General features: G+C 61.2%; 2 protein-coding genes across 10 annotated transcripts in view; both read right to left on the bottom strand.

Annotated features, from left to right (window-relative positions):
- The window catches only part of PITPNB (phosphatidylinositol transfer protein beta), a 33,398-nt gene extending 27,203 nt beyond the window's left edge, over positions 1-6,195 (bottom strand). The window contains exons 1-5 of the mRNA XM_084819796.1: positions 6,149-6,195; positions 3,555-3,585; positions 2,778-2,923; positions 1,325-1,416; positions 443-450 (exon numbers count right to left, since the gene is read on the bottom strand). Of these exons, the coding sequence (XP_084675922.1) occupies positions 443-450; positions 1,325-1,416; positions 2,778-2,923; positions 3,555-3,585; positions 6,149-6,168 (297 nt within the window). The 5' untranslated portion in view covers positions 6,169-6,195. The remainder of the gene's footprint in view (positions 1-442; positions 451-1,324; positions 1,417-2,777; positions 2,924-3,554; positions 3,586-6,148) is intronic.
- Positions 6,196-10,346: 4,151 nt separating this feature from the next.
- TTC28 (tetratricopeptide repeat domain 28) overlaps positions 10,347-21,574 on the bottom strand; it is a 151,418-nt gene continuing 140,190 nt past the window's right edge. For 7 of the 9 annotated variants that reach the window (XM_084819766.1, XM_084819764.1, XM_084819768.1 and 4 more), the window contains 11 exons: positions 20,974-21,114; positions 16,981-17,131; positions 15,830-16,009; positions 14,437-15,151; positions 13,976-14,100; positions 13,568-13,799; positions 13,395-13,471; positions 13,211-13,234; positions 12,765-12,894; positions 12,507-12,614; positions 10,347-11,971 (listed from right to left, as the gene is read on the bottom strand). In XM_084819766.1, coding sequence (XP_084675892.1) covers positions 10,353-11,971; positions 12,507-12,614; positions 12,765-12,894; positions 13,211-13,234; positions 13,395-13,471; positions 13,568-13,799; positions 13,976-14,100; positions 14,437-15,151; positions 15,830-16,009; positions 16,981-17,131; positions 20,974-21,114 — 3,502 coding nt within the window. In that variant the 3' untranslated portion in view covers positions 10,347-10,352. The remainder of the gene's footprint in view (positions 11,972-12,506; positions 12,615-12,764; positions 12,895-13,210; positions 13,235-13,394; positions 13,472-13,567; positions 13,800-13,975; positions 14,101-14,436; positions 15,152-15,829; positions 16,010-16,980; positions 17,132-20,973; positions 21,115-21,574) is intronic. The other 2 variants (XM_084819765.1, XM_084819773.1) reach the window with 2 other exon arrangements.

Genomic DNA, 21,574 nt, shown 5'->3' with positions numbered 1-21,574 from the left:
CTGAGAACTGAAGCGTTTCATTCTCCTTCCTCCAAAGGTCTCGCTCTCATGGATGCAGAGAGAAGCAGAAGATGTGTTGCATTGCCTATTGAAGGCTCTGAGCAGGGGGACCTTCCTATTTCCAAAGGCTCAATCCTCCCTCCCTGCCCAGCTACCTTTAGGACATGTGCATCCGCAGTCAGGGAGGCTGGGAGCTGTGCACATCTGGATAGAAGACCTCTTCCCCGATAGCTGAGACCCAGGTGCCTTCATACAGAATGACCTGATGCACACTGGGTTGCTTAGCAAAGTAGAAGCAGGCGGGAGCCGTCATGGTCCTGCGTAGGCATGAGCGCCCATGGTTTAAACAACCCATGGATAGTTGTGATGTGTGACTGGCTGTTCTTTTAGGAGCACCAGTAGTTAAGCCACATTTACAAGCCAAGAGAATCGTAATACTCACGGTTACGACTGAATCCCAGGGAGACATGGAAAGAAAGAGAGAAGGGAAACAAACATCAGTGAATGCACTGCAATAGGCCAGCCACATGCCTGCACCACCAAATTCAGCTTGCCTGTGTCATCCAGGCTCAGGACAGAGCTAAAAGAGGAATTCCCAATGAAAACAACCGTATTTCAGTATTTATATCCTGCCTTTCTATGACAAAGCATATTCAAGGTGGCTTACCAAATAAAAATGACAAACATCACAGAATAAAGTACAAACAGCAAGAAAGCAGCCTCATAAACACATGTCAGCAAACAGCAAATAAAATACAGCACCGGAGACTATGTAAAAACTGTCTGCAGAAATAACAGTTTAAGAGCCAATTTAAACGTGAGCAAAGGGCTAACTAGTCCGTCAATGAGGACATCAGAGTCCACCAGCCCATGTGGAGCCAACCAATTCAAAGCCAAGGTGTGTCAGTCCCACCAAACACGTGTCCCAAGCGCGCCAAGCCCTTTGGCAAGCACAGCGCCAAGCTGCTGCCCGCCCGTTACTTGCACCAGGCCCTGCAGCGGGGCTGCTTGCTTGGCCAGCCATGCACCCTGAACCACCTGGGCCTCCGGAGTGGGACATCCAGGCTGAGGCAGGCACACCACACACCGCGTTCCCCTCTGCCCAAGTATGCCTGGGCTGGCTATAGTTTCTCAGTGCAAGAGAAAAAAGCGCTTTTTCAACACCCTCGGACATATCGGGGCCAAGCCCCAACTGCTGCAGACAGCTCCAAGCACTCTGAGAAGGATTCCAGATGCCAATGCAGCTCACTGCCTGGCATCATAATGGTGTCTGGCCTTAACCCCCAAAAGCATCTCCGCAAGTGAACGGGAAACGGAGACTCACGCGTCCTGCAGTAGGGGTACGCGTTCCAGGCCTTTTCATGGAATACCAGCGAGCCTTCTGGAGCAAACATCCGCACAAACCCAGGAACTTTGCTGCAAGGAACCAGAGTGAGAATCCAGGACATCAGCCTTGCTAATAGAATGCAAGTCCACCTGCTCAGAAAGGTAGTCCTTGCCCACGCATGCTGAAAGTTCTATAGTGTGCAAACCATGAAACGCTTTTGCAGTTTAATTCCAGGAGTAATTAAGAGGAAGTTAGAAAAGGCAGTTTCAAGCTCACAAAGGTGGTTTTCATAGCATGAGGCTCCCAGTCATAAGGAGGCCTCCCCTCTAGGCTCCTCAGCCTTCCTGAGTGTGCTGTGCTGCCAGCAGGGTGAGTAGTCTGGGGTGGGGTAGGGTGATGGACAAGCACTCTCAGGGCGGGAATGCGGGAGGCTGCCTTATACAGAGTCCGACTTTTGGTCCATCTAGCCCCGTATCGTCAACACCGACTGGCAGCAACTCTGCAGGTTTCAGCCTGGGAACTTCTGCATACAAAGAGGTATGCTACAGTCCCTCCCCAGCAAGCCTCACCCAAGAAGGGTGCCTCTTGGTCAACCCAAGATGAAGAAGTGGAGCTGCCCCTTCCACCACATCCCCTGCCCTGGAATGAAGCTCCTTCTCTTCCATCTCCAGTCACCAGGCAGCAGACTTAGGGCAACGTTGGACTGTAGGAGGCATCACCCCTTCCTGCCTAGGACTGATCCTTCCTGTCCTTTGAATAACTAATTGTACATGTTCAAATCTGTATAGCTAGGTGGAAAATACACCGGAAGGCAGATTTTCATTGTTAAGTTGGGTAATGGAGGAGAAGTCAAGGCCAATCTCAAATGTTCTGCTGCCTGGTACCTGTGTTCTGGACTCTGGAACATTCCAACCCCATAAAAATAGCAGGAGGCAGACCAGTGCTGAAACTCCACACCCTCTCGCCCATTCATGCTTGGCAGTCAGACAAGCAGATGCACTGAAGACAGCCAGGGGCTGGCAGGAGACACCCCTCAAAAGTAAACGCTACCACATCTCACGCTTTCTGTACAGAGCCCTTCTGCCAGTGGCCCCTCACAGCACCGTGGTACCACCTCTGAAGCAGGCAAGCTCCCCTCCTCAGCTGCTGCTGGAGCAGCCAGTGATGCTGCCCTTCTCAGCCCCTGTGGCTGCCAGCACTCAGCCTGCTCCTGCCTGCCAAGCCCTCTTCGGACGTCTGTCCATGCACAAGGGTGGGGAGCCGGGACAGGGACTTTTACTGTAAACCGCTTAGGGTTTTTAACATATTAAGCAGGAGAGAAGTACTGTAAATAAATTGTAACTAAACAGACCCAGCAGGCATGCTGGCAATCAAGACTTGCGGCTGAAGCATCCAGCACTTTCAAACACAGAGGCAGAGCAACCGCAGCGCCATGCAAAGAGCCCATTACCTCTTCAAGTGGTAGATCTTATGTGTGTACTGTCCCTTTTCACCATCCTTCTCATAAGGCTCGTTCGTTAAGACTTGAATCCCTTCACCGCCACCTGTTTCATTTTTACTGGCTTCAGCCACAGAATAAAGTTGCCCAACTTGGTACTAAGAGGAGAGGACAAAAGCGTGAATAAGTTTTTAAAAGCCCCCCACATCTTTCAGCAGCCCATCGATTAGTGCCATTCGGAGATCCACAAGGAGCCCCCACAATGAAAATGCACAAGAGCACCAGGCACAGCTGCTTTGTGGAAATGCAATTGGCTCTGGTTTTTATGCCAGCCAAGACGGCCTCCCATCCTCATCTGGTCCAGCATAGCAAGAGATTCTTGTGGCTTCACTCTCCACGTACAGCCACCTCTCTAGCCCTGCTGCATCCACATTCAGAGTTCCCAAAGGCAGAGCCCTCTCCTGCCCACCACCCTGGGATCAATCTGCCTGCTGGACAGCCTGCTGGAGCCCCGGGTGCAGCGGCCACACAGTGAGGGGCAAACCTGGCCTCTTGGCTCACTCGGGCCTTTCTGGAACATGGGGGGGGGGCTGCTCGCTGTACACTTGCATCCTCCCCAGCAGCCAGAGCTGCAGGGAAGACGCTGACGTTGCTTGCCTTGGCCACAAGCACAGGACTACGCGCACTGGTGACCTATGGGTGGAGGGGGGTTCATTCTTTGTCTGATGGAGCAGCAAGCTTCTGCATGAAAATTCAGGCACGGGGAGTGGGGAATGGGGAAATGCATACCTCTTGCACAGAGCACGGCAGAACCACTCGGCTGAAAGACAAAACAGAAGAGACCGACCACGTTAGAGAGCCTCAAAGCAGGGCAGGGAGATTCAGGAACATTAACAGCTGTCTCAGACAGCACGTTTGCAGGACCAGGCTGTTCCAAACCCTCTGCCAAGAAGCTGCCTCGTTCAGCTCCCAGGAAACTCAAATCTTGCCTTCAAAATAAACAAAATTTGGCCAATAACTTTTGCAAGTCTCCTTGTTTTAAACATTTAGAAATTTGCCCCCTTGCAGCAGCTGATTTCCAGGGGGGCTGTTCTCCCACTGGGCTTGCTGCAGGCTCCAGAAAGAGAGCAACAGCAGAGCTGGGGCTTAGGACCAGTTGACTGATCTTTGTTCCCACAGCCCTTTTCTGCCAGCTCTGCCACAGAAAGTCAACAGCTGAGGCAGTGAGACTTTAACAGCAAAGTGAAGCAAAGCCCTGTCCTGCTGGCAGCTTTAACAACCAAGGGACTGCTAATTTTCAATGGGCTTGCTACGAATAGCACATCACCACAAAGGGGCAACCCTAAAACAAATGAACCCTTTCGGTCACCGCTTCACAGACCAGCAATGCTAGCGGGGGGCGGGGGGGGGGCGGGGATGACACACCCTGCTTTTGTTCCCCCCTCCTCCCCAGAAAGCTGTGCTGTGATTTGATTGTTGCTTGGGCAGCAGGTTAATTTCTTAACCCAGGCTTTGAATGGCACCTTATTGGTGGACTTTCCTGTACCCGTGCAGATCTTTCAGTTTAATGTTTTGATTGTAAGTTGGCTGGGGGTCTTATGGTCAAAGACAGGATAAAACAGTAATAAAGAAAATAAAACAGTAGTGGCAGAAGACAACTCATGGCTAAAATGACAGGCTCAGTAGGATATGAAGCTGCCCCCTCCATCCACATATACACACAGGATGCCACCGGGTTGAATCAAGAGGACCAAATCTTAAGGCTACATTTCTTCGGCATCACCAATTAAGCCTAGATGATAAAATCAAAATCCCATCATTATTTATTTATTACATTTATATCCTGCCTTTTCTACAAGGAGCCCAAGGCAGCATACATGATCCTCTGCCTCCTCTCCATGTTATCCTCACAACAACCCTGTGAGATAGGATAAGCTGAGAGTCAGTGACTGGCCCAATGTCACCCAGTGAGCTTCATGGCTGAGTGGAGACTAGACCCCAGGTCTCCCAAGCCCTAGTCCAATGCTCTCACCACTACACCACACTGGCTCTCCTACACCATCACTGGGGGTAGGGGTCACATTTCGCCATCATACTTTGTCTCTGCAGATCAGCCTTTCCACAAAAAGTGTGATCAAAGAAAGCATCATTAGAACACCACAAATATCACATCTTCACATGCACAATAGCAAGAGAACATAAGAAGAGCCATGCTGGATCAGACCCAGGGTCATATCAGAGGAATATTAACGCAAACCCTGCTCATGTCATTAGCAAATCTCACCAGCACAAGATACCAACATAAGAAGAGCCCTACAAGATCAGACCCAGGGTCCATCTAGTTCAGCGTTCTGTTCACACAGCGGCCAACCAGCTGCCCACGGGAAACCCACAAGCAGGCTATGAGTGCAACAGCACCCTCCTGCCCATATTCCCCAGCAACTGGGGTACATAAGCATACTGCTTCTGATACTGGAGGTAGCATTCAGCCATCAGGACTAATAGCCACTGACAGCCTTCGCCTCTATGAATTTGTCCAATCCCCTTTTAACGCCATCCAAATTGCAAGGATCATGCATCTTCCTAAATGAAATGGAAGCAAACCAAGCAATTTGCTGTCAAGGATTGCTGTACCCAACCAGGTTCTGGAGGACAAGCACAGGTATCCAAGACCTCTGCCAAACTTCTCATCACCCACTGAACAAACCCTTCAAAATGGCTTTTAAATGCCTCCAACTAAAGACTGAGCAAGATCCCATTCTGGAAGGAGAAATTGCTCTTGCCTCAAGACAGGAAGCGTTCTCACCCTCCAGCTGAGGACTAGGTGACATTGTGCTGAATGTGTGGCCCTGCTTTTCAAGTTCACCCGAGGAAGGCACTTCCCTCTAAGGCACGGTTTTGGAAAGGGGCATCAACAGAGAAAGGGCCGTCCAGGAACCACCCTGTCCAGGGCCCGCTGTCACGCCACCCGCGAACTATACAGAACCCCCCGGGCAAAATGGAGAAGCGAGCTGCTCCCAGTCACGCTCCCATTCTCGGGGGCGAAGGGTTCTGTTTCACCCCAAAGCTCGCACATGCCCACACGGCCGCCCGCGTCGCTGAGCTCGGACTGGGGCGCGCCGGGGGCCGCGGGCGGCGCGGCTCCTGCGCGGAAACTCCGCGGGCCCGCCGCCCGGAGGAAGCGGCCCCGCCCTCCGCGCTCGCAACGAGGGCCGCGCCAAGGGCAGCCGGCCGGACTCGCCGGGCGGCCCTTGCGCGGAAGCGGCTCCGGGGGGCTTCGCCGCCGCTCCCCCAGGCCGCGCCGGCCGGCTGGAGGCGGAGCGCGCGGGGGAGAGTCCGCGGCGGCGGCGGCGGCGGGCGGCCGGCGCGGCGCCGCCACTCACAATTCCTTGACGAGCACCATCTTCCCGCAGGCAGGGACCCCGCGCGCAGGCGCAGCCGGCTCCTCCTGCCCACACGCCACCGCGCGGAGGGTCCCCGGGAGCTTCGCCCCACCCCCGCGCAGGCCAGAGCCAATGGCCGCGGCGCGGCCTCGGCCGGGCGCCCTCCGCAGCCTGCGGGGGCGGCGCCTGGCGGAGGCGCCGCCCACCCGCCGCGCCGCGGCGCAGCCTCTCCCGGGCAGGCAGGCGGCCGCGCGACGGGCCGCGCGCACCAGCCCGGAGCGGAGCGCCCCGCTCCCCGCCGCGCCGCGGCCTGGCAGCCCCGAGCGGGTGGGCGTCGCCCCGCGCGCTCCCGCAGAGACGGCGGGAGGGCGGCCCGGGCAGGGCGACGCGCAGCCGCGAGCCGGCGCGGGGCGAAGCAGACGCGGGGGCGCCGGGGGCGCGCCTGGCGCGGGGGGTCCGCGTCCGGCCGCGCGCTAGCAGGCGCCGAAGTGCCTCCGCGAGGGCGCCGGCGGAGCTCGCGGCAGCCCGGCCCCTCCGCGGGCCCCGGCCCGGCCCGGCTCGAGGGCGGCCGGCGCGCCCCGCTTCCGCGCCCGGCGCCCGGGCAAGAGCGGCGGGGCGCCGGGCGCGAAGCCCGCTCCGCCCGCCGCCGCCCTCGCCTCGCGCCGCCCCGGCTCCAGCGGGGCGGCGCGCCGCTCTCCCTGGGCGCCGCCGCGGGACTCCGCCCCGCCGAGCGGGAGCCCGCGGCGCGCCGTTGGCGCCTCGGCGGAGGAGGCTGCCCGGAGCGGCCCTCTTCGCCCGCCGTGTTTCCGGGAGCGCGGCTCGGAGCCCGGGACTGTCGGAGGGCCCGCGGGCGAGCCGGGAGCGGAAGGGGCTGCGCCTCGGAGCGGCCCGCGGACGGGTGCCCTCGACCCCGCCCGGAGCCTGGCTGGCGGCGGCGCCTCGGGGCGGGAAGCGGACCGCCTTCGGGCCTCTCCGGGGAGATCCTGCCACGGAGGGACGCTGCGGCGCCCGCGTTTGGGGAAGCTGCCGGGGCGGCGGGGGCTTCGGCCTCCCTCGTGCGGCAGGGCTTAAGACGCTGTTGTTCCGAGGCGTCAGACTTCGCTCCAGCTTATAGATCAAGGGCGCTCAAACGCGGAACCCGGGGTGTCTCGGGAAATGCGCTGCTCACCCCGACCTGCTCCTCGCTGGGGAGCAGCACGCAAAGGCCTGCCTGCTCTGCTTCAGCAGGTTGGCGGGGCTGATGCGCCGTGCAATGGGAGCCCCCGGGGCACCGCTTAGCTCTGGGTTGGCGAGCAAAAAAGACCCCTCGCGCGTTGCAAGCCTTCCTGTATGTGGAAGGGGGCTCTCTGTGGAAACAGGACGTGGCGGGTCCCTGTTCCTCCCGGGGCTGTAGCTAAATTCCCCACCTCGAAGCATCGTCTGAAAGAATCTCCTGGGAAGGTGGGACCCGTGGCAGGAGCGGCCCTCTGCCCTGAAAGGCCCCTAGACATCCTTTAGAGAGGACAGTGTCCTGCTCCGAGGATACTGGGCAGGCGTGGAGCCCCCCCGACATCCACCCAAGGGCAGTTCTAGCACAGAGGCAAATTCTCCTGGTGTCTTTGGTACAAACCCCATTTCACACTCACTCCCACTGGTGCCTCCGTGATGGAGAGGCTCTGAGGAAAAGCATTTCGGCTGCATCAGTAGCCAAACAGACAACCTATAGTGCCCCCATTGGTCTGTACACTGCTGGGAGGCAGCTGGGCGTTTCCCCGACGGTCTGTCGCTGCGGCAGCCCGCGGCTGGCAGGAAGTTGTGGTCTTCTGATGGCACATACGAGACACCCAGGAGGCCGAGCTGAGAGATCTCATGCTTTAATAGACACGGAATTCACAAAGGAGGAGGCCAAATGCCTTAGCAATTGCAATAAAAATATGAAATTCTTTTTACAGGGTAAACCTCATAATATAAAAAGTTTAATGCTGTCTGGAAATGGAGTTTAATTTACAAAGAAGTCCATATAGGCCAAATATGGTGGACGCTGCATAAAGAACAGAGTGCAGAGGAGTGGCTTTTGGCCAGGGGTGCCTGTGGCTGCGTGTGTGGGGTGTCTCCCCATGCTCCCGTGAACAAATAGCCCACCTCGCTAGATCATATGACCTAGAGGCAGAAGAGATGGGCTGCAACCCTCCCTGTGGAAGCGGGGGGGGGGGGTAGAGGCCTTGGAGTTTCCTCTTTTCAGTTCCCCAGCATCACCTTCCCGGGGGCAGGGAATGACACGACAGGCACTGGCCAGCTCCAGGCAGCCAACAGAACCAGGCCAGGTGGCTTCTGGCCAGTCCCATTTGTGGCTGGGAAAGGGCCTTATGCATGGCGATGAAGCCAAACAGAATAGCTTTGGGGGATTTGCCCGTGACAGAACTCTGTTGGGAGCGGCCCATCGTGCCGAATGCTTATTGCTCACTGTGAAAAGCAGTGTTGTCACTGTACATGCACAAAGACGACAATCAGGACGACAACAAACTGGGGGGGGGGGTCCACGGAAGAGAGATGGGGAGGGCAGGCTGCCTGAGTTTTCCCACATGAACAGCCGGTCCACCTCCCCTTCAGCTGTGCAGCACGGGAGCAAGGTGCTGGCTGGGAGGCGGAGCGGAGAGCTCTGCTGGAGGAGTGGCGTGAAGCCAGGGAGCCACAGGCTCCGCGGGACGGCTCAGGAGCGCCGCCTCCTTGGCCAAGTGTGGCGCCTGCACCCCAGGGCGGAGGAGGCGGCCGGTGTCTGGGTCCACCAGAATGGCAGCAGCTCTGGAAAGCGCGTTTGCGAAAAGGCGCCTGCCTCCAGGGGCAAGGAGGGGGGCTCGCTGGCTGGGGGGGGGCGGGCGGAAGGCTGGGGCGGGAAGTGTTCCTCTGCTCCTCAGAGTGCCTTTGCGTGGGGCAGATGAGGGCCGGCAGCCAGCCCAGCTGCAGCCTGGTCGCAGCCCCTTGCTGCTGCCCACAGGCACGAAGGAGCTTCTTGGGCCAGCTGGGGGCCCAGCTGACGGGGGGAGCAGCCCTGGGGGCTTCGAGGCAGGGGCAGGCGAGGGGGGCCCCGGGCACCGCAGCCAGCCGCCGCCCATAAGCCCCGAGCAGCTTGCAGGCAGGGCCAGGGCTCGGAATGGAGGACTGCTCCTGCCCCCCCGCCCCGCTCAGCACAGCTGCTCCCCGCCCCATGCCAGAGATGGCGCACCGAGGGGGGGCAGCCCCCCCGCGGAGCTGCGTCCCAAGCGTTGCTGCCCCGGCTTCAGGGCGGCTCCGGCAGGGCTTTCTGGCGGCTGGGGCTCTTCGGGATCCCCTCCGGTTCGGCGCTCCTCCGCAGGCCCAAAGGTCTGGTTCCTCGCGCAACACGCAGTACAATGGCCAGCTGCCTCCTGCAGGGGCCCCTTGGGTGCCACCGCCTAATCGACATTGGGGGGCCTCTCCGCTGTGCTTGGGACAAGGAGCCGGGCTGGCTCCAGTCGCCTCAGCCCCCATGGCCCCGGTGGCGAGAGGCAGGCAAGCAGGCAGGCCTGGCACCCAGCTCCACAGGAATGAGGGGACGCCTCCCCGAGGGGGCGGGGTGCTGCTCGGCGGCCCTCGCCGCGACAGGAGCTGGCTTCTTAAAGAGGGGAGGGGCGGCTCGGGGGGAGGGAGGCTGGCCCCGTGGGCCCCGAGCCTGCAGGCGGCAGCGGGTGGCTGCCCCACCCTGGAGTCGCTTCCTTCTTGGCACAGGATGGCACCTCCCGTGGCTGCCTCTGCAGCAGCGGCCGGGCGATCCCGCCTGTCCCAGACAGCAGGGGCCTCAGCCGGAGCGGGGCGCCCCGGGGCTCTCCCTGGGAGGCCGCCACCAGTGCCTCCGGCAGCCTGCATTTCCCCGGGGAGGCGGTGCCACAACCCTGCTTCTCTCCCGCAAGCAGCGCTTCCGGGAAGCATCGAGACGATGGCTGGTGCCTCTCGTCACAGAAAGGCGTGTGCGTTTCCGGCAGACCCCCTCCAGCCCCAGACGACCCGGAGGCCTGTCTCCTGCACCCGGGGGGAGGAGGGGTGGCAGCGGCGGCTGGGAGGCAGGCGGCCAGCGTGCAGCACTCGCACGGATCCACAGGGCCTGCCTCCCGCCCCCCCTTTATTCCAGCGTTCTGCATCATTCAAGCAAGTGGGCAGGAAAAAGGCCCAGGAACTTCGCCCGAGGGAAGGAGCAGGCCAAAGTGCGGCTTCAGCACTTGGAGGAAGGGAAGAACCGCCCGGGCGACAGGAACTTGTATCCGTTCCCAGAGGGCAGCCGCACGGGGTGCGCCGAACCTGGCGTGCTGGCAGGGGGTGGCGTGGCAGCCAGGGGGCTGGTGGAGCCGGCAGGGTGCCGGTGCCCATTGGGCGGGTTCCTCTGTGGAGAAAGTGGGGGCGGCCGAGGGCCAGACAAGTCCTGCAGCTCCAGCTTGTCGGCCACCACCGCCTTCTCCCCCCCCTTGCCGTGCCGCGGAGACAAGTTCAGCAAGCTCAGCACGTCCCTCCTGCCGGCTGCCCTCCCTGAGGAGCCCCGGAAGGTCCTCCCGAGGCCCGCAGGGGGCGGGGGGCTGTTCTGCCAGAACATCTTCAGGTTGTGGATGGCCTGCACCTTCTCGTCTAGGGCGGCCCCCTTGAGCTTGTCCACAGCTGGGGCATCGGCGGGGCTGGAGCGGGCCGAGCTTGCAGAGGAGTAGGAGAGAGCCGGCGAGGGGGTACTGCCGGCAGGAGAGTGATGCCCGGAGCTCGGGGAGATGTTCTGGGGCGACTTGGAAATGTGGCTGCTGTAGGGCGAGCTGGGGTACTTCAGTCGGAAGAGCGGCTGCTCTGGCCCCAGGCCGTCGGAGGTGGGGGAGGGCTGGCCGCTGTGCGGAGCCGCGCCCTCCCTGGTGGAGGCCTCTGAGGTGGTGGGGCTGTTGTAGCCGGAGCTGACCTTCTGCAGGGAGGAGCTCCTGGTGGGGGGCTTCGGCTTCAGGGGGACGGGGGAGGCCTGGCCCTGGCAGCCGGAGCACAGCGGTCTGCTGAAGGCGCTGGTCTCCGAGGCCCGGAAGGAGGCGGCCCCGCCGGCGGGCACGGAGGCCCCGCTGTCCAGGCCGCTGCTCTTGCTGAGCTGGTGGCCACGCTGCAGGCGCTCCACGGCCAGAAGGTGGCTCTGCGTCTCCGCCAGGATCTTCTGGGCCAGCGCCTGGGGGTCGAGCTGCGCATTGCTCTCCTCCTCCTGCGACTTGACCGTGCTGTCTGTCTCGGTGCTGGACTGGTCCGATTCTCCCGTGTCTGAACCTGCACGTCTGCCCACCTTTTGGAAAGGGGAGTTTGGGCTGGGAATGAGAGTCATTTTGACTGGGGAACTGGGGGAGCTGACCGAACCCTTGGCCCCTGCAGCCTGAGGAATCTGGGAGGGCTTGTGGCCGGGGGAGAAGCACGTCCGGCTGTGCTCCCGATATGCTGCCAGGGGCTCGGTGCTGATGATTGAGAACCCCTCGTACTCCTCCTCCTCGCCGTGGGCTGCCCTGCTCTGTGGCGAGCACTGACCCTGCGGCGCAGGGCCCCGCTGCGGATAGGTGGCCTTGGGCCGCTCCGAGTCCTGGTGCCCCCTGGGGTTGCCCCCTTCGGACACGCACTCGGCCTTGGAGGCAAAGCTGACGGAGGAGGTGATGGAGCTCAGGCTGTACACGGAGATGGCGTCGGAGCCCAGGCTGTCTGGGCACGTCGGGGAGAAGGGGGGGTTCTGGTAGCTGAGCGGCCCGGGGTTGGAGGCGGACTGAGCCGAGGCCAATGACTCGAGGGACGAGGAGCTGTCCAGGCTCAGCCGTTTAGGAAGCTCTGTGGAGTCTAAAGGAAGCAGAGGCAAAGGTGGCCATTCAGAGCACAATTCAGCAGCGCCAGAGCCCAGCTCCAAACACTGCCCGATTGCTGAGGGAGCAGCAGGCTTTGGGGGACGGGGGGGTGGCAGGGACGCCCCTATGAAGGGAAGGCCTGCAGAGCCACACTCTGCAGCTGCATCCCCACAGATGGCCCAGAGTGTCAGCAAGCCACCTCCCTCTTGTCCCCCCTTCTCCCTGGTGCTGATCGGATGCCCCTCCGGATCAGGCAGCCATCAAGGTCCTTATGTTGCTGCTGAAGCTGGTCCCAGAGCAAGAGCCCGGAGCCCGGCCGAGCACAGGTGCCACAGAACACTGTGGTGCAGCTCGCAGTCCAGGCTCTGCTGCTGCTCCCTTCCAGCAGGCCGTTCAGCGCCCCCACCCGTGCGCAGAGCTCGCGGGGCTCCCTCTCCCCTCCTCTTGGAGCGTGGCCTTTGCAGCAGTTGGAAACTGCCCCTGGAACCCGCCCCCCCCCCCCCCCCCCCGCTGCCAGGCTGGAGCCTCACCAAAAAGCGCCAGCAGGGTCTGGAGCGCAAAGTGCATGGTTCTGCGGCTGGCCTGCTTGCCTGTCTTCAGGGTCACCTCCTCCTGCCCAACTTCACACAGATCGAAGCCTGCAGGTAACACACCCCTTCAGGCCAGGGCCAAGGGAGGGAGCCTGAGGTCTGCCCCTGGTCCGCGGGGCCAGGTGGAGCAGGAGGGGAGGGCCTGCCCATCTCCCCACCCAGCTGGCATCCCAGAGGCCCGCACCCCCTCCACCCTACCTAACGCTGCCAGGAACTCGTGGCAGCCCGGCAGCCGCCAAAGCTGAACACTGATGGAGACTTGGATTGGGGCCAAGGAGAAGTCCTGCTCCTTCTCTCCAACCTGGAGTTGCACCAAGACTTGATGGAGCTGAAGGGAGAGGGGGGGGGTTGTCTGTCAGTCAGGCCAAGGCCACCCTTCCGCCCCCTCCCCACACTCTACTTGCCATGAAAAAAACAGGAGGAGAAAGAGGGAAGGAGCAGGGAGCGGGGCTGTGGGGGGGGGGGGGGGGTTGCTGCAGGCAGGGCGGCGGGCAGGCAAGGCTGGGGCAGGCTGGCAGCAGGCGGTGCCCCCCCGGAAGCAGCAGCTGCTTCAGACCATGGGGGGACGGGTGCCCTGGCCCTGCCACCCCCGCACCCCCCCGCACGGGACAGGTGGGAGGGCTGAAGGGCGGGCCTGTACTCACCATTCCCACCATATTTTTAACAGCCTTTTGGAAGCAGCAGGGGCGGGGGGAGAGAGAGACAAAGAGGTGTTTAGAGCAGAGGCAGGGAGCAGCGGGAGCGGCCGCAGGGTGCCGACCCAGGCAGGCGCCCACGGCCAGCGATGCGGCAGCCTTCCCAGAGCCCCCCGCCACACGTGGCACTCACCCGGCTGATGAGCTGCTCCCCCGTTTCAGAGGCGGCGATGAGCTTGCACAGGGCCTGCAAGGCGGTGCTGGGCAACCCTGCCGTGGGAAGAGGCAGAGGGGCTGGTCACGCTCGGCACAGCCGCCCCGGGTGCTCGGGCTGCGCAAAGGGGCCGGCCCCGCTCTGACACTCACCAAGTAAGGACTGGATGGTGGAGCTGCACTGCTGCAGCCGGTCTCCGGGGTCTGCGGTGGGGAAGAAGACGGCCGCCGGGAGCCCGCTGGCCGGAGGGTCCAGCCGGAAGCCCACGGCGGTCAGCAGCGCCTGCCAGCCCGGGATGCCGCCCACTTTGTTCTCCACGCTCTGCTGGGAGGTGTACATGGAATTCTGCTGCCCACTGTGGATGCGCTGCAGGGACTTCTCCACCTGGGGGGAGGCAGGGCGGGGCAGCGTGAGCACCCCCCTCCCCCCCCTTTCTTCCCACTGTCTCCCACCATGGGGAGCAGCCTCCAGATCACCAAGGACTTGGGGGCGCCGGAGGCCCCTTGCCTCTTCTCTTCCTCCATAGATCCAGCCCCTCCCCCTTCGGCGTGGCCCCTCACCAGATGTAGCAGGACCCGCAGGGCATCACGCGCCCGCTCGGGGTGCTGGAGGATGTCCGTCAGGGCCTGCCCGATCAGGGAGGAGGGGCTGTTCAGCTTGACATCGCTCCCAATCAGCACAAAGCCTGCAGGAGAAGGAATGGGACCCCCGAGTTGCCCTGGCTTCGGAGGCGGGCCCAGCAGGCCACCTTCTCTGGCCAAGGAGCACAGGGGAGCGGTGCAGTGGCTCAAGGGGTGGACCTGGCCCGCCACTCTGCTTGAGCTGCTCACAGCAGCCCCCCAGCGCCCTCAGCCCCCGCGCCCCCCGGAGAGGTTTCCTGGTGAGCACCGTAGGTGGTGCGCCTCCCCCGGGGTGAGGTCCCAGTGGCCAAGCCTGCTGGTGAGAATGCCGCTCGCCCAGGCTGGTGCAGGCTTGGCATCCTGTGAGCGCCCGTCCTGCAAGCCATCTGCCACTTCCTCACCTGCCCAGTTGGAGGGGTGGGAGAACTGCTTGCTGCTGTGCACCGTCCTCATGGCCTCCCCGAGGGCGGCGCTGGCCTTCAGGCCGTTGCGCAGGGCCGTGTAGAAGGCATGCACAAAAGCCTTGGAGGCCGCCGCTGGCACTGGCCACAAGGACACCAGGACGCAGAGGGCGCCGGCCGCCAGGAAGGCCCGCGTCAGCCCGATCAGCCCATCAGCTGTGACCTTGCCACTGGACTCCTGGTAGGAGCCCAGCACCACCAGCTTGATGGGCAGCCGCAGGTCCAACACGTCGGCAGCCGTAAGCAGGAACTCCTGCAGGGGCGGGCAGTCCGAGATGCTCTCTGCGTCGCTGGTGTCGTCTGGCACACGCAGTGGCTCCGGGATGGTGTAGGAGGGGCCGCAGGAGCCTTTGCCGGTGCCACTCTCGCTGCTGGGGGTCAGGACGAGGGCAGCCAGTTTCCAGGAGACGTGGGTGGCGAAGTGCGCACACTCTGCCTGGGCCAGCGCACTCGTCACCCGCTCCTTGGTGGCCAAGCTGCCGACCAGCGGCTGGCAGCCAAGCAGCTCCGAGACCGCGTAGGCCTCCTCCTCGGCCGACGGCATAGGCCCCCACAGCCAGCGGTCCATCACCGAGGCCGGCAGCTTGGGATTGCCGACGACAGTTGCCACAGCAGGGGAGCTGCCATGGCTCAAGGCGCTCTTCTTGGCCTGGCCCTGGAAGAGCGGAGGCAGTCGCGTCATGACCCTTCCCGGGGAAAGGGTCATGATCCAGCTGCCCTGAGGCTGTTACCCAGAGATCTTCTCGAGGCCTGGTTCAAATTGTGCCAGCCAGCCAGGCCAGGGGATGTTGATCCTGAGCTCAGCCTCCTCCCCATCCCACCGGCACCCCTCGCAACCTGCAAGGCGAAGAGGCGCCCGCACAGAGGCCCGCCCACCCCCCCGCCAGCAGGGCGCCCTTACACAGGCCAGCAGTGCTGCTCAGGGGCCCGCAGGCGAGGGCAGAACAGGCAGGGCAAGTGTGACACTGGGGCACCTGTGTGGGGAGCCCGTTGGGGGAATTCCCAGCGCTGGACCTCTGGAACGGAGGCAGAGCAGTTCGCCAAGCTGGGCGGGAGAGCAGGCTGCCATGGAACAAGACACCTCAGATGCGGCCGATGCGGACTGAGACCCTCACTCCACTTGGCCCAGTGTTGTTGGCCCTGATTGCCAGCAGTAGCTCTCCCAGGTGGCAGACAGGATTGGCTCCTGGCCCTCCCTGGAGCTGCTGCCAGCAATCAGCCCGGGGCCTTCCGCGTGCACAGCCAATGCCTGTCCCTGTACCACGGCCCCTCCTGGCTATGCCTGCCCCCTCCCCCACAGGAGGGGCTGGGAGCAAAGAGCAGGGCGCCCTACCTTGGTGCCGGCATTCAGGGCACGGATGGAGGGCACCGCAATGAGGCTGAAGCGCTCATACAGGAACTCGTTGGATGAGCTGCCCTTGAGGAGAGCGAAGGGGATGAGGTAGAGCTCCCCCTCCAGGACCAGGACAAGCTGCCGGTGCCGGCCCACGGGCCCACTAGAGTGCATCAGGCCCTGGGCAGAGATGGGGGGGGCATCAGCAACTGCTGGGAGGGGAGACCCGCCGCTCTGTGCCTGTTTCCTGCGCTCCCCTCGGACGTCCTTCCTGCTGCCCCGGCCGAAGCAGAGCCCTCCCCCACCTTGTCGGCAACACAAAACTGGCACAAGAGTGAGCCCCGGGCGGCCCTCCCAGAGGCCAAGCCCGAGGAGGCCCCGAAGAGTCCAGAAAGGGCCACCTTCCCCGCCACCTCTGCTGGTACAAAGCATCTGGGTGGGCGGGGCTAGACGTCTGGCTGCCCAAGGGCAGCGCAAGGCGGCCCTCGCAACAGCTCCAGCTGGAAAGAGGACGCTGCCAGGCGGGGCACACGGCTCAGAGCTGCGCCCAGTCCTGGCCCACACTGGAGAGCGCGCGCCAGAGCCCCCACCGTGGCGCCGCTCAGGTCCCTACGGCAGGAGCGGCCACCCTCACGGGCTTCTCTTGGGCCCTGCTGGGGGGGCAGCAGCAGCCCCTGGGCCTCCTCTTCAAAGGGGCACAGCCCTTGCAAGCTTGGTGGGGAGGAAGACAGCTTGGGTCATCCTTGGGCAGGAGCCCAAGCAGGGTGCCCCCAGGCCAGGCACCTCCCCCGCCATGGCCAGAAAAAGGTCCCACATCTGAGCCCATCACGCGCAAGACGCACTTTCCCCCCAGCCCAGAGAGAGCCCCCTCGCCCAGCGTTACAGAGTCAGGCTGTGGACAGAGCGCCTTCCTGAGAGGCCACCCAGCCCATGGGGAGACACACCCTCCCCCGGGTCAAGCCTTCAAGCCCTGAAGTGCGATGAGTGCTGGATCAGGCCTGACCCCCGCCTTTCGCCGGGCTCCAGCCAACCACGGCTCCTGCAGCCCCACGGTCCTCATGCCTGCCTGGCCCCAGCACCTACGCGGCCCCTCCCAGCAGGGGCACTGGCGCAGCGGCCCCGGCAAGCCGCCCCCTCCCGCCCTGGCTCACCCCTTCCATGGGCCCGATCAGCAGGTCGTAGAGGGCGCGCAGCGGAGGCTTGCTGAAGGAGCTGGGCCGCCGGGGAAGGGAGGCTGTGGAGGGGGCCTCCTTGGCTGGGGAGACGGGGCCGCTGAAGAGGCTGCTCGTGCTCTGGCAGCTCCTGGCGACAAAACACACGAGGCAGGACCTCAGCGGGGTGGAGGCAACAGGCTGCGCTCCCCAGCCGCCCGCCGCCACCACGCCTGCTCACCCGCTCTGCGCCGGAGCCTCCCCAGAGCCAGGCGGCCACAGCGGGGCTGGACTAGCCGCCCTTCCCCAGGCGCCCACTGGCCCAGTCCGGGGGGGGTGGTGTTCAGCCCACAGCCATGAGGCTGGGGGGGGGGGGCAGGCATCTGCGGGGCCTGCCTTGGCCCCGCGAGCAGCCCAGGCCCCACTGCACCAGCTTGGCTTTCACGGTGCCCACCACCCATGGGCACGGGCTGAAGTCGGCCACCAGCACTGGCTCTGGATAGAGTCCAAGTGAGCAAACGGCTGCCAAAGCCCAAGGGAGCGCTGCCAGGCCACAAGGGGAGCGGGAGCCCAGGAGGGAAGACGAGGCACCGTGCTTTGGCCAACAACCCATGCCAGGCTGGGGGCGGCGCTCATTCCCCACGCCAGACAGGTTTTGGCAGGGCAGCCTCAACGCCCAGCACAGGGCTCCTCCCTCAGCCCCCTCGAGGGATGCCAGCCTCCTCTCTGCCTCTTGCCCCCCACACACCTCTTGCGTCTTCTGCTTGGCCAACATCCTCAAGCAACACTTTGCTCAGCACCCCCAGGCCAGCCCCCATCCAAGAGGAAGGGGGCGAGTGGGGGACATTCAGCCAAGGACCCCCCACCCCCGCATCACTCTTGCAGGATCTGGGGCATTCCACAGTGAGGCTGCCACTCTCGGGGAGTGGGGCGGGGCCTCCGAGATCCGCATCTCCTGCTCCAAAGGGCCCAGTTCTCGGGCTCATCCTGACACAGGGACGGCTTAAAAGGCAAGAGGCGACGGCGGATGCAGGGCCGCCAAGCAACCAGCAGGGGGCAGCTGCTTCCCAGCGGTGTCTGTGTGACGATGGGCTTCAAGGATGTACAAGAATTTTATGTATGTTCGCAAATTGTGCAAAGACGCTGCGTTTGCAACCCCAGATGTGGACCAGAGCAGGATAAGTGTTCTCTGAAACTGCTAGCAATTTCTCGAACATTTTTAAAAGTGCACATTTTCACGCTGTAGTCTATGGGGAAAAGTGCACACTTTTGGAAAATGCGTAATTTTCTGGTGCATTTTCCCCATTTCTTTTGTGCAATTTTCCTGTTCATGCAAAACTAACAGAGATCGCAAATGAACATGGTAAACAAGGGGAGACGAACATCGAGCTGATGTTCAGAGAATCAAGGCGAATGCAAGCATTACTTGCTCACCCCTCCTTAGTGGCTTCATTTATCAGGGGAGGGGCTTCACCCAGGGCCATGTGAGTCACTGTGGAATTCAGACTAGCCCTTCTGTTGCCTCCGGCTGCAAGTGCACCAGAGCCAAGGCGCCGCACCAGGTTTCTCTGGAACAGGACCCAAGCCGCTCCTGTGAGGCGGGGCAGCTGCCCCCCTCCCACCCACTGCCTTTGCTTGCTCTGCAGCGACTGCATCACGAGCGACCCAGGGCAGACAGGCCCAGAGGGCCGGCACGCGCTTGAGCACAGGTGCTGCAGCAATGCCCAGAGAGGCCTAAGTTGGCAGATGTGCTGCCAGTCAGGACAGACAGCCCTGAACAATGTGGAACACAGCTATCCAGATGGCTGAGCAAACTGGGGAACACACTTTCTGTTCTTGCAGGGCAGGCCACAGAGCAAGCCTTACACCAGGGGTGGCCTGCAATGCAAGCTGGAAGACGCGAAGGGTTCGAGCCAAGCAGCAAATGTGGAATTTCCCAATGTTTTTCCAGTGGAAAATCTGGGGATTTGGGGGGTGGCGGGGGGACACTATAAAACCCTTTTATGAAATGTTTGAGTTTTTTCCCCCCTCAGAACGAGTGAATTAATTTTTAAAGTGCCTGGTTTGAAAGCAATATTGCCACAGCCAATTCCTACTCTTGCAAACCTATGGGATGTGTCTTGATTACTAAACAAGCAGCACTCCTAGAGCTTGAGGCTGGAAAAAGGCTTTTGGAAGTTGCAGACTACAACAGGTGTCTTCTGGGACTTAGTTCGAAGGTGAAGCCTCTCAAGCATATTTCTTCTGCAACAGGCTAAAAGGCCTTTTTTCCACCCAGCTTGGGCCTCCTCTGGATCTCGTTCCCCAAGATTCCTCCTACATCGTCTACATCAAGCAAAATAAACTGATGGATGTTTGAAAATACACATGGATACAACCAAGGAACAAACTAACATGTGAGAGAGTTGAGGAGCTTCTTTCAATTCATGCAAACCTTCTGAAGTCCCTGAAGCTCAGCAAAAGTTCTGCATGAGGAGCTATGGATCTTTCAGGCACCGATTCTAATTAGAAAAATAAACTTGAGTTATGCCGGTATTGTCAAGGGTTTCCTAATTGCTGAGGTGGACTGGGACAGAAATAAAAAGGAATGGGTTCAGGAAAGCAAATTTTCTCTACTGCTGCCCTGGGCAAGAGCCACACCTGCTCACACGCATGTGTCAGGGGACCTCCTGTCCAGGACGGGCGCCCAGCCTTCCACCCTGACTACGTAGGGAGGCGACGCATGATGGTGCACAGTCCTATGGCCTGCACCCCCAAGATGAAGGCCTCCAACCTGGGAGGCTTCCGAGCACCCGTGCCCCGCCGGGCCGCTGCTGGCGGAACTGGAGTGAGACCGAGGCGAGGCCTGCCTCCCTGTCCTCCGGCGGAGCTTTTCTCCCTCGATGGCTTCTTGTCACGCGGTGGGGTAGGGGCGCCAAAGGATGCTTCGTCACACCCCCCCAAACCTCTCTGGGGCCGCGCTTGCACCCCTGGAAAGCCGGCACAGCGGTTCTTCCCATGGTGACCGCGAGGGGATGGGGGGAGGATTTGGGAGTCCCCCTCCCAAAGCCCTAGCACAGTCTACAGCCTTGGGAAGGGGACTCCAAAACGTCCTCTGGCTCTCCAGGCACCACAGGAATGCACTCTCCAACGTTTAAATGAATGTCCAAATGCATAGCTACTCCCTATTTGAACCGTGAGAATGTTTATTTCCTGTATTATACTTTAAAAAGGTTTCTTCCGTTTCTGCATAATAATACTGAGGATTACATACTGTTTCTAAAACCAAATAATAAAACGTTCTTTTACTTGTTGCAGTGTTTGAATAGAAAACGGTTTCTATTTTCAAAACTGTTTTTTCTTTATTTTCTGAAAGGGCAAAAAGTAAGATGTTTGTAGGTACCTTTGGTGCAGCCACTTGCAGCTCCATCTCTAACATCGGATATATTTGTAATTATTGTTTGAATAAAACTAAGGAATTTATATGTTTATGTTTCATAAACATACCAAATGGTTTGATTTTAAGTTATATATGTAAAAGGAGTAAAGTACATTTAGAAAGTGAATCCTGTAAATATTCCAGTTTCCCCCCAAATATTTGTTTTTTCCTGGAGGGAAATGGAAACAAATCCAACTTCACTCACACACACACGCGTGCACCTGGCTAGGCCAGAGGTGTAAACCTTCCAGATTTTTTTGAAGCCATGCCGGGGGTGGGGTGGGGGGTTCCATGTCTCCCTCCCTAGGCTAAAAAAACTGGATGCTTTCTATCTCTGGCCAAGCCTGATCGGAATGCCACCCAACACCCCAAGCCCCCACCCTGGATCTGCAGTTCTGGCCATCTTGGAATGGGGGAGGTGGGGATCTGCAGCAGGAATGAGCAGGCGCAGCCGGAGTCCAGGTACAACCGAGGGGGATGCAGAACAGAGGCGTAGGGGGCGGGCAAGAGCTCCGCCCACAGCTCTGGTGGCAGCACGGGGCTCCTTTTCTGCCAGACCCGGCCACCCCCCTCACCTGTTGAAGAGGTTGTTCCTGCTAACCATCCTCAGGAAGCCAGTGGGGTCTGTCGAAGAATTCAGCTTGTTGTTCACCTCCTCAAACTGCTGATCCATGATGTCTCCTGCCTCGCTCTCGGTCTCACTGCTGGCAGAGGGGCTGGGGGGCCAAGAGGGGCAGAGGTGTCAGCAGAAGCCAGGATGGAGGTCTGTGGGAACAGGGCTCAGGCTTGTGGGGAGAGGCCACCTTGTGTTCCCAGCCAGCTCCCTGGGATGGGGGGGGCAGAGAGGCCCGGAGGGAACGCCAAGCAAAAGGCACACGGGGGCAGCTGGGACGTGGCTCTAAAACTCTGCCCAAGCCTCCCTGGCCTGGACGCGAGGCTGCCGCCAGCCCCGCCCACAGCAGCTGCTTGGCCACAGCTCTTCTCCTCCTCAGGCTGCAGCAAGCCCCCTTCCGTGCCCCCCATTCCAGCGTCAGAGACACACACAGGACACAAAGCGGAGCGCTGCCTGCCGCCCACGCCACAAGAGGCCCTGCTCACAGGCCTCGCTTGAGTGGCGTGCCTAGGGGCTCCTCTCGGCCCCCCTGGCAAGCAAATAGGGGTGGCCGGGGGCCTCTG

The sequence above is a fragment of the Heloderma suspectum genome, chromosome 13 (assembly GCF_057233095.1).
Source record: "Heloderma suspectum isolate Gila_16-S chromosome 13, 16-S_ref, whole genome shotgun sequence".
Taxonomy (NCBI): Eukaryota; Metazoa; Chordata; class Lepidosauria; order Squamata; family Helodermatidae; genus Heloderma; species Heloderma suspectum.
This window is presented reverse-complemented; position numbering and strand designations above follow the sequence as displayed.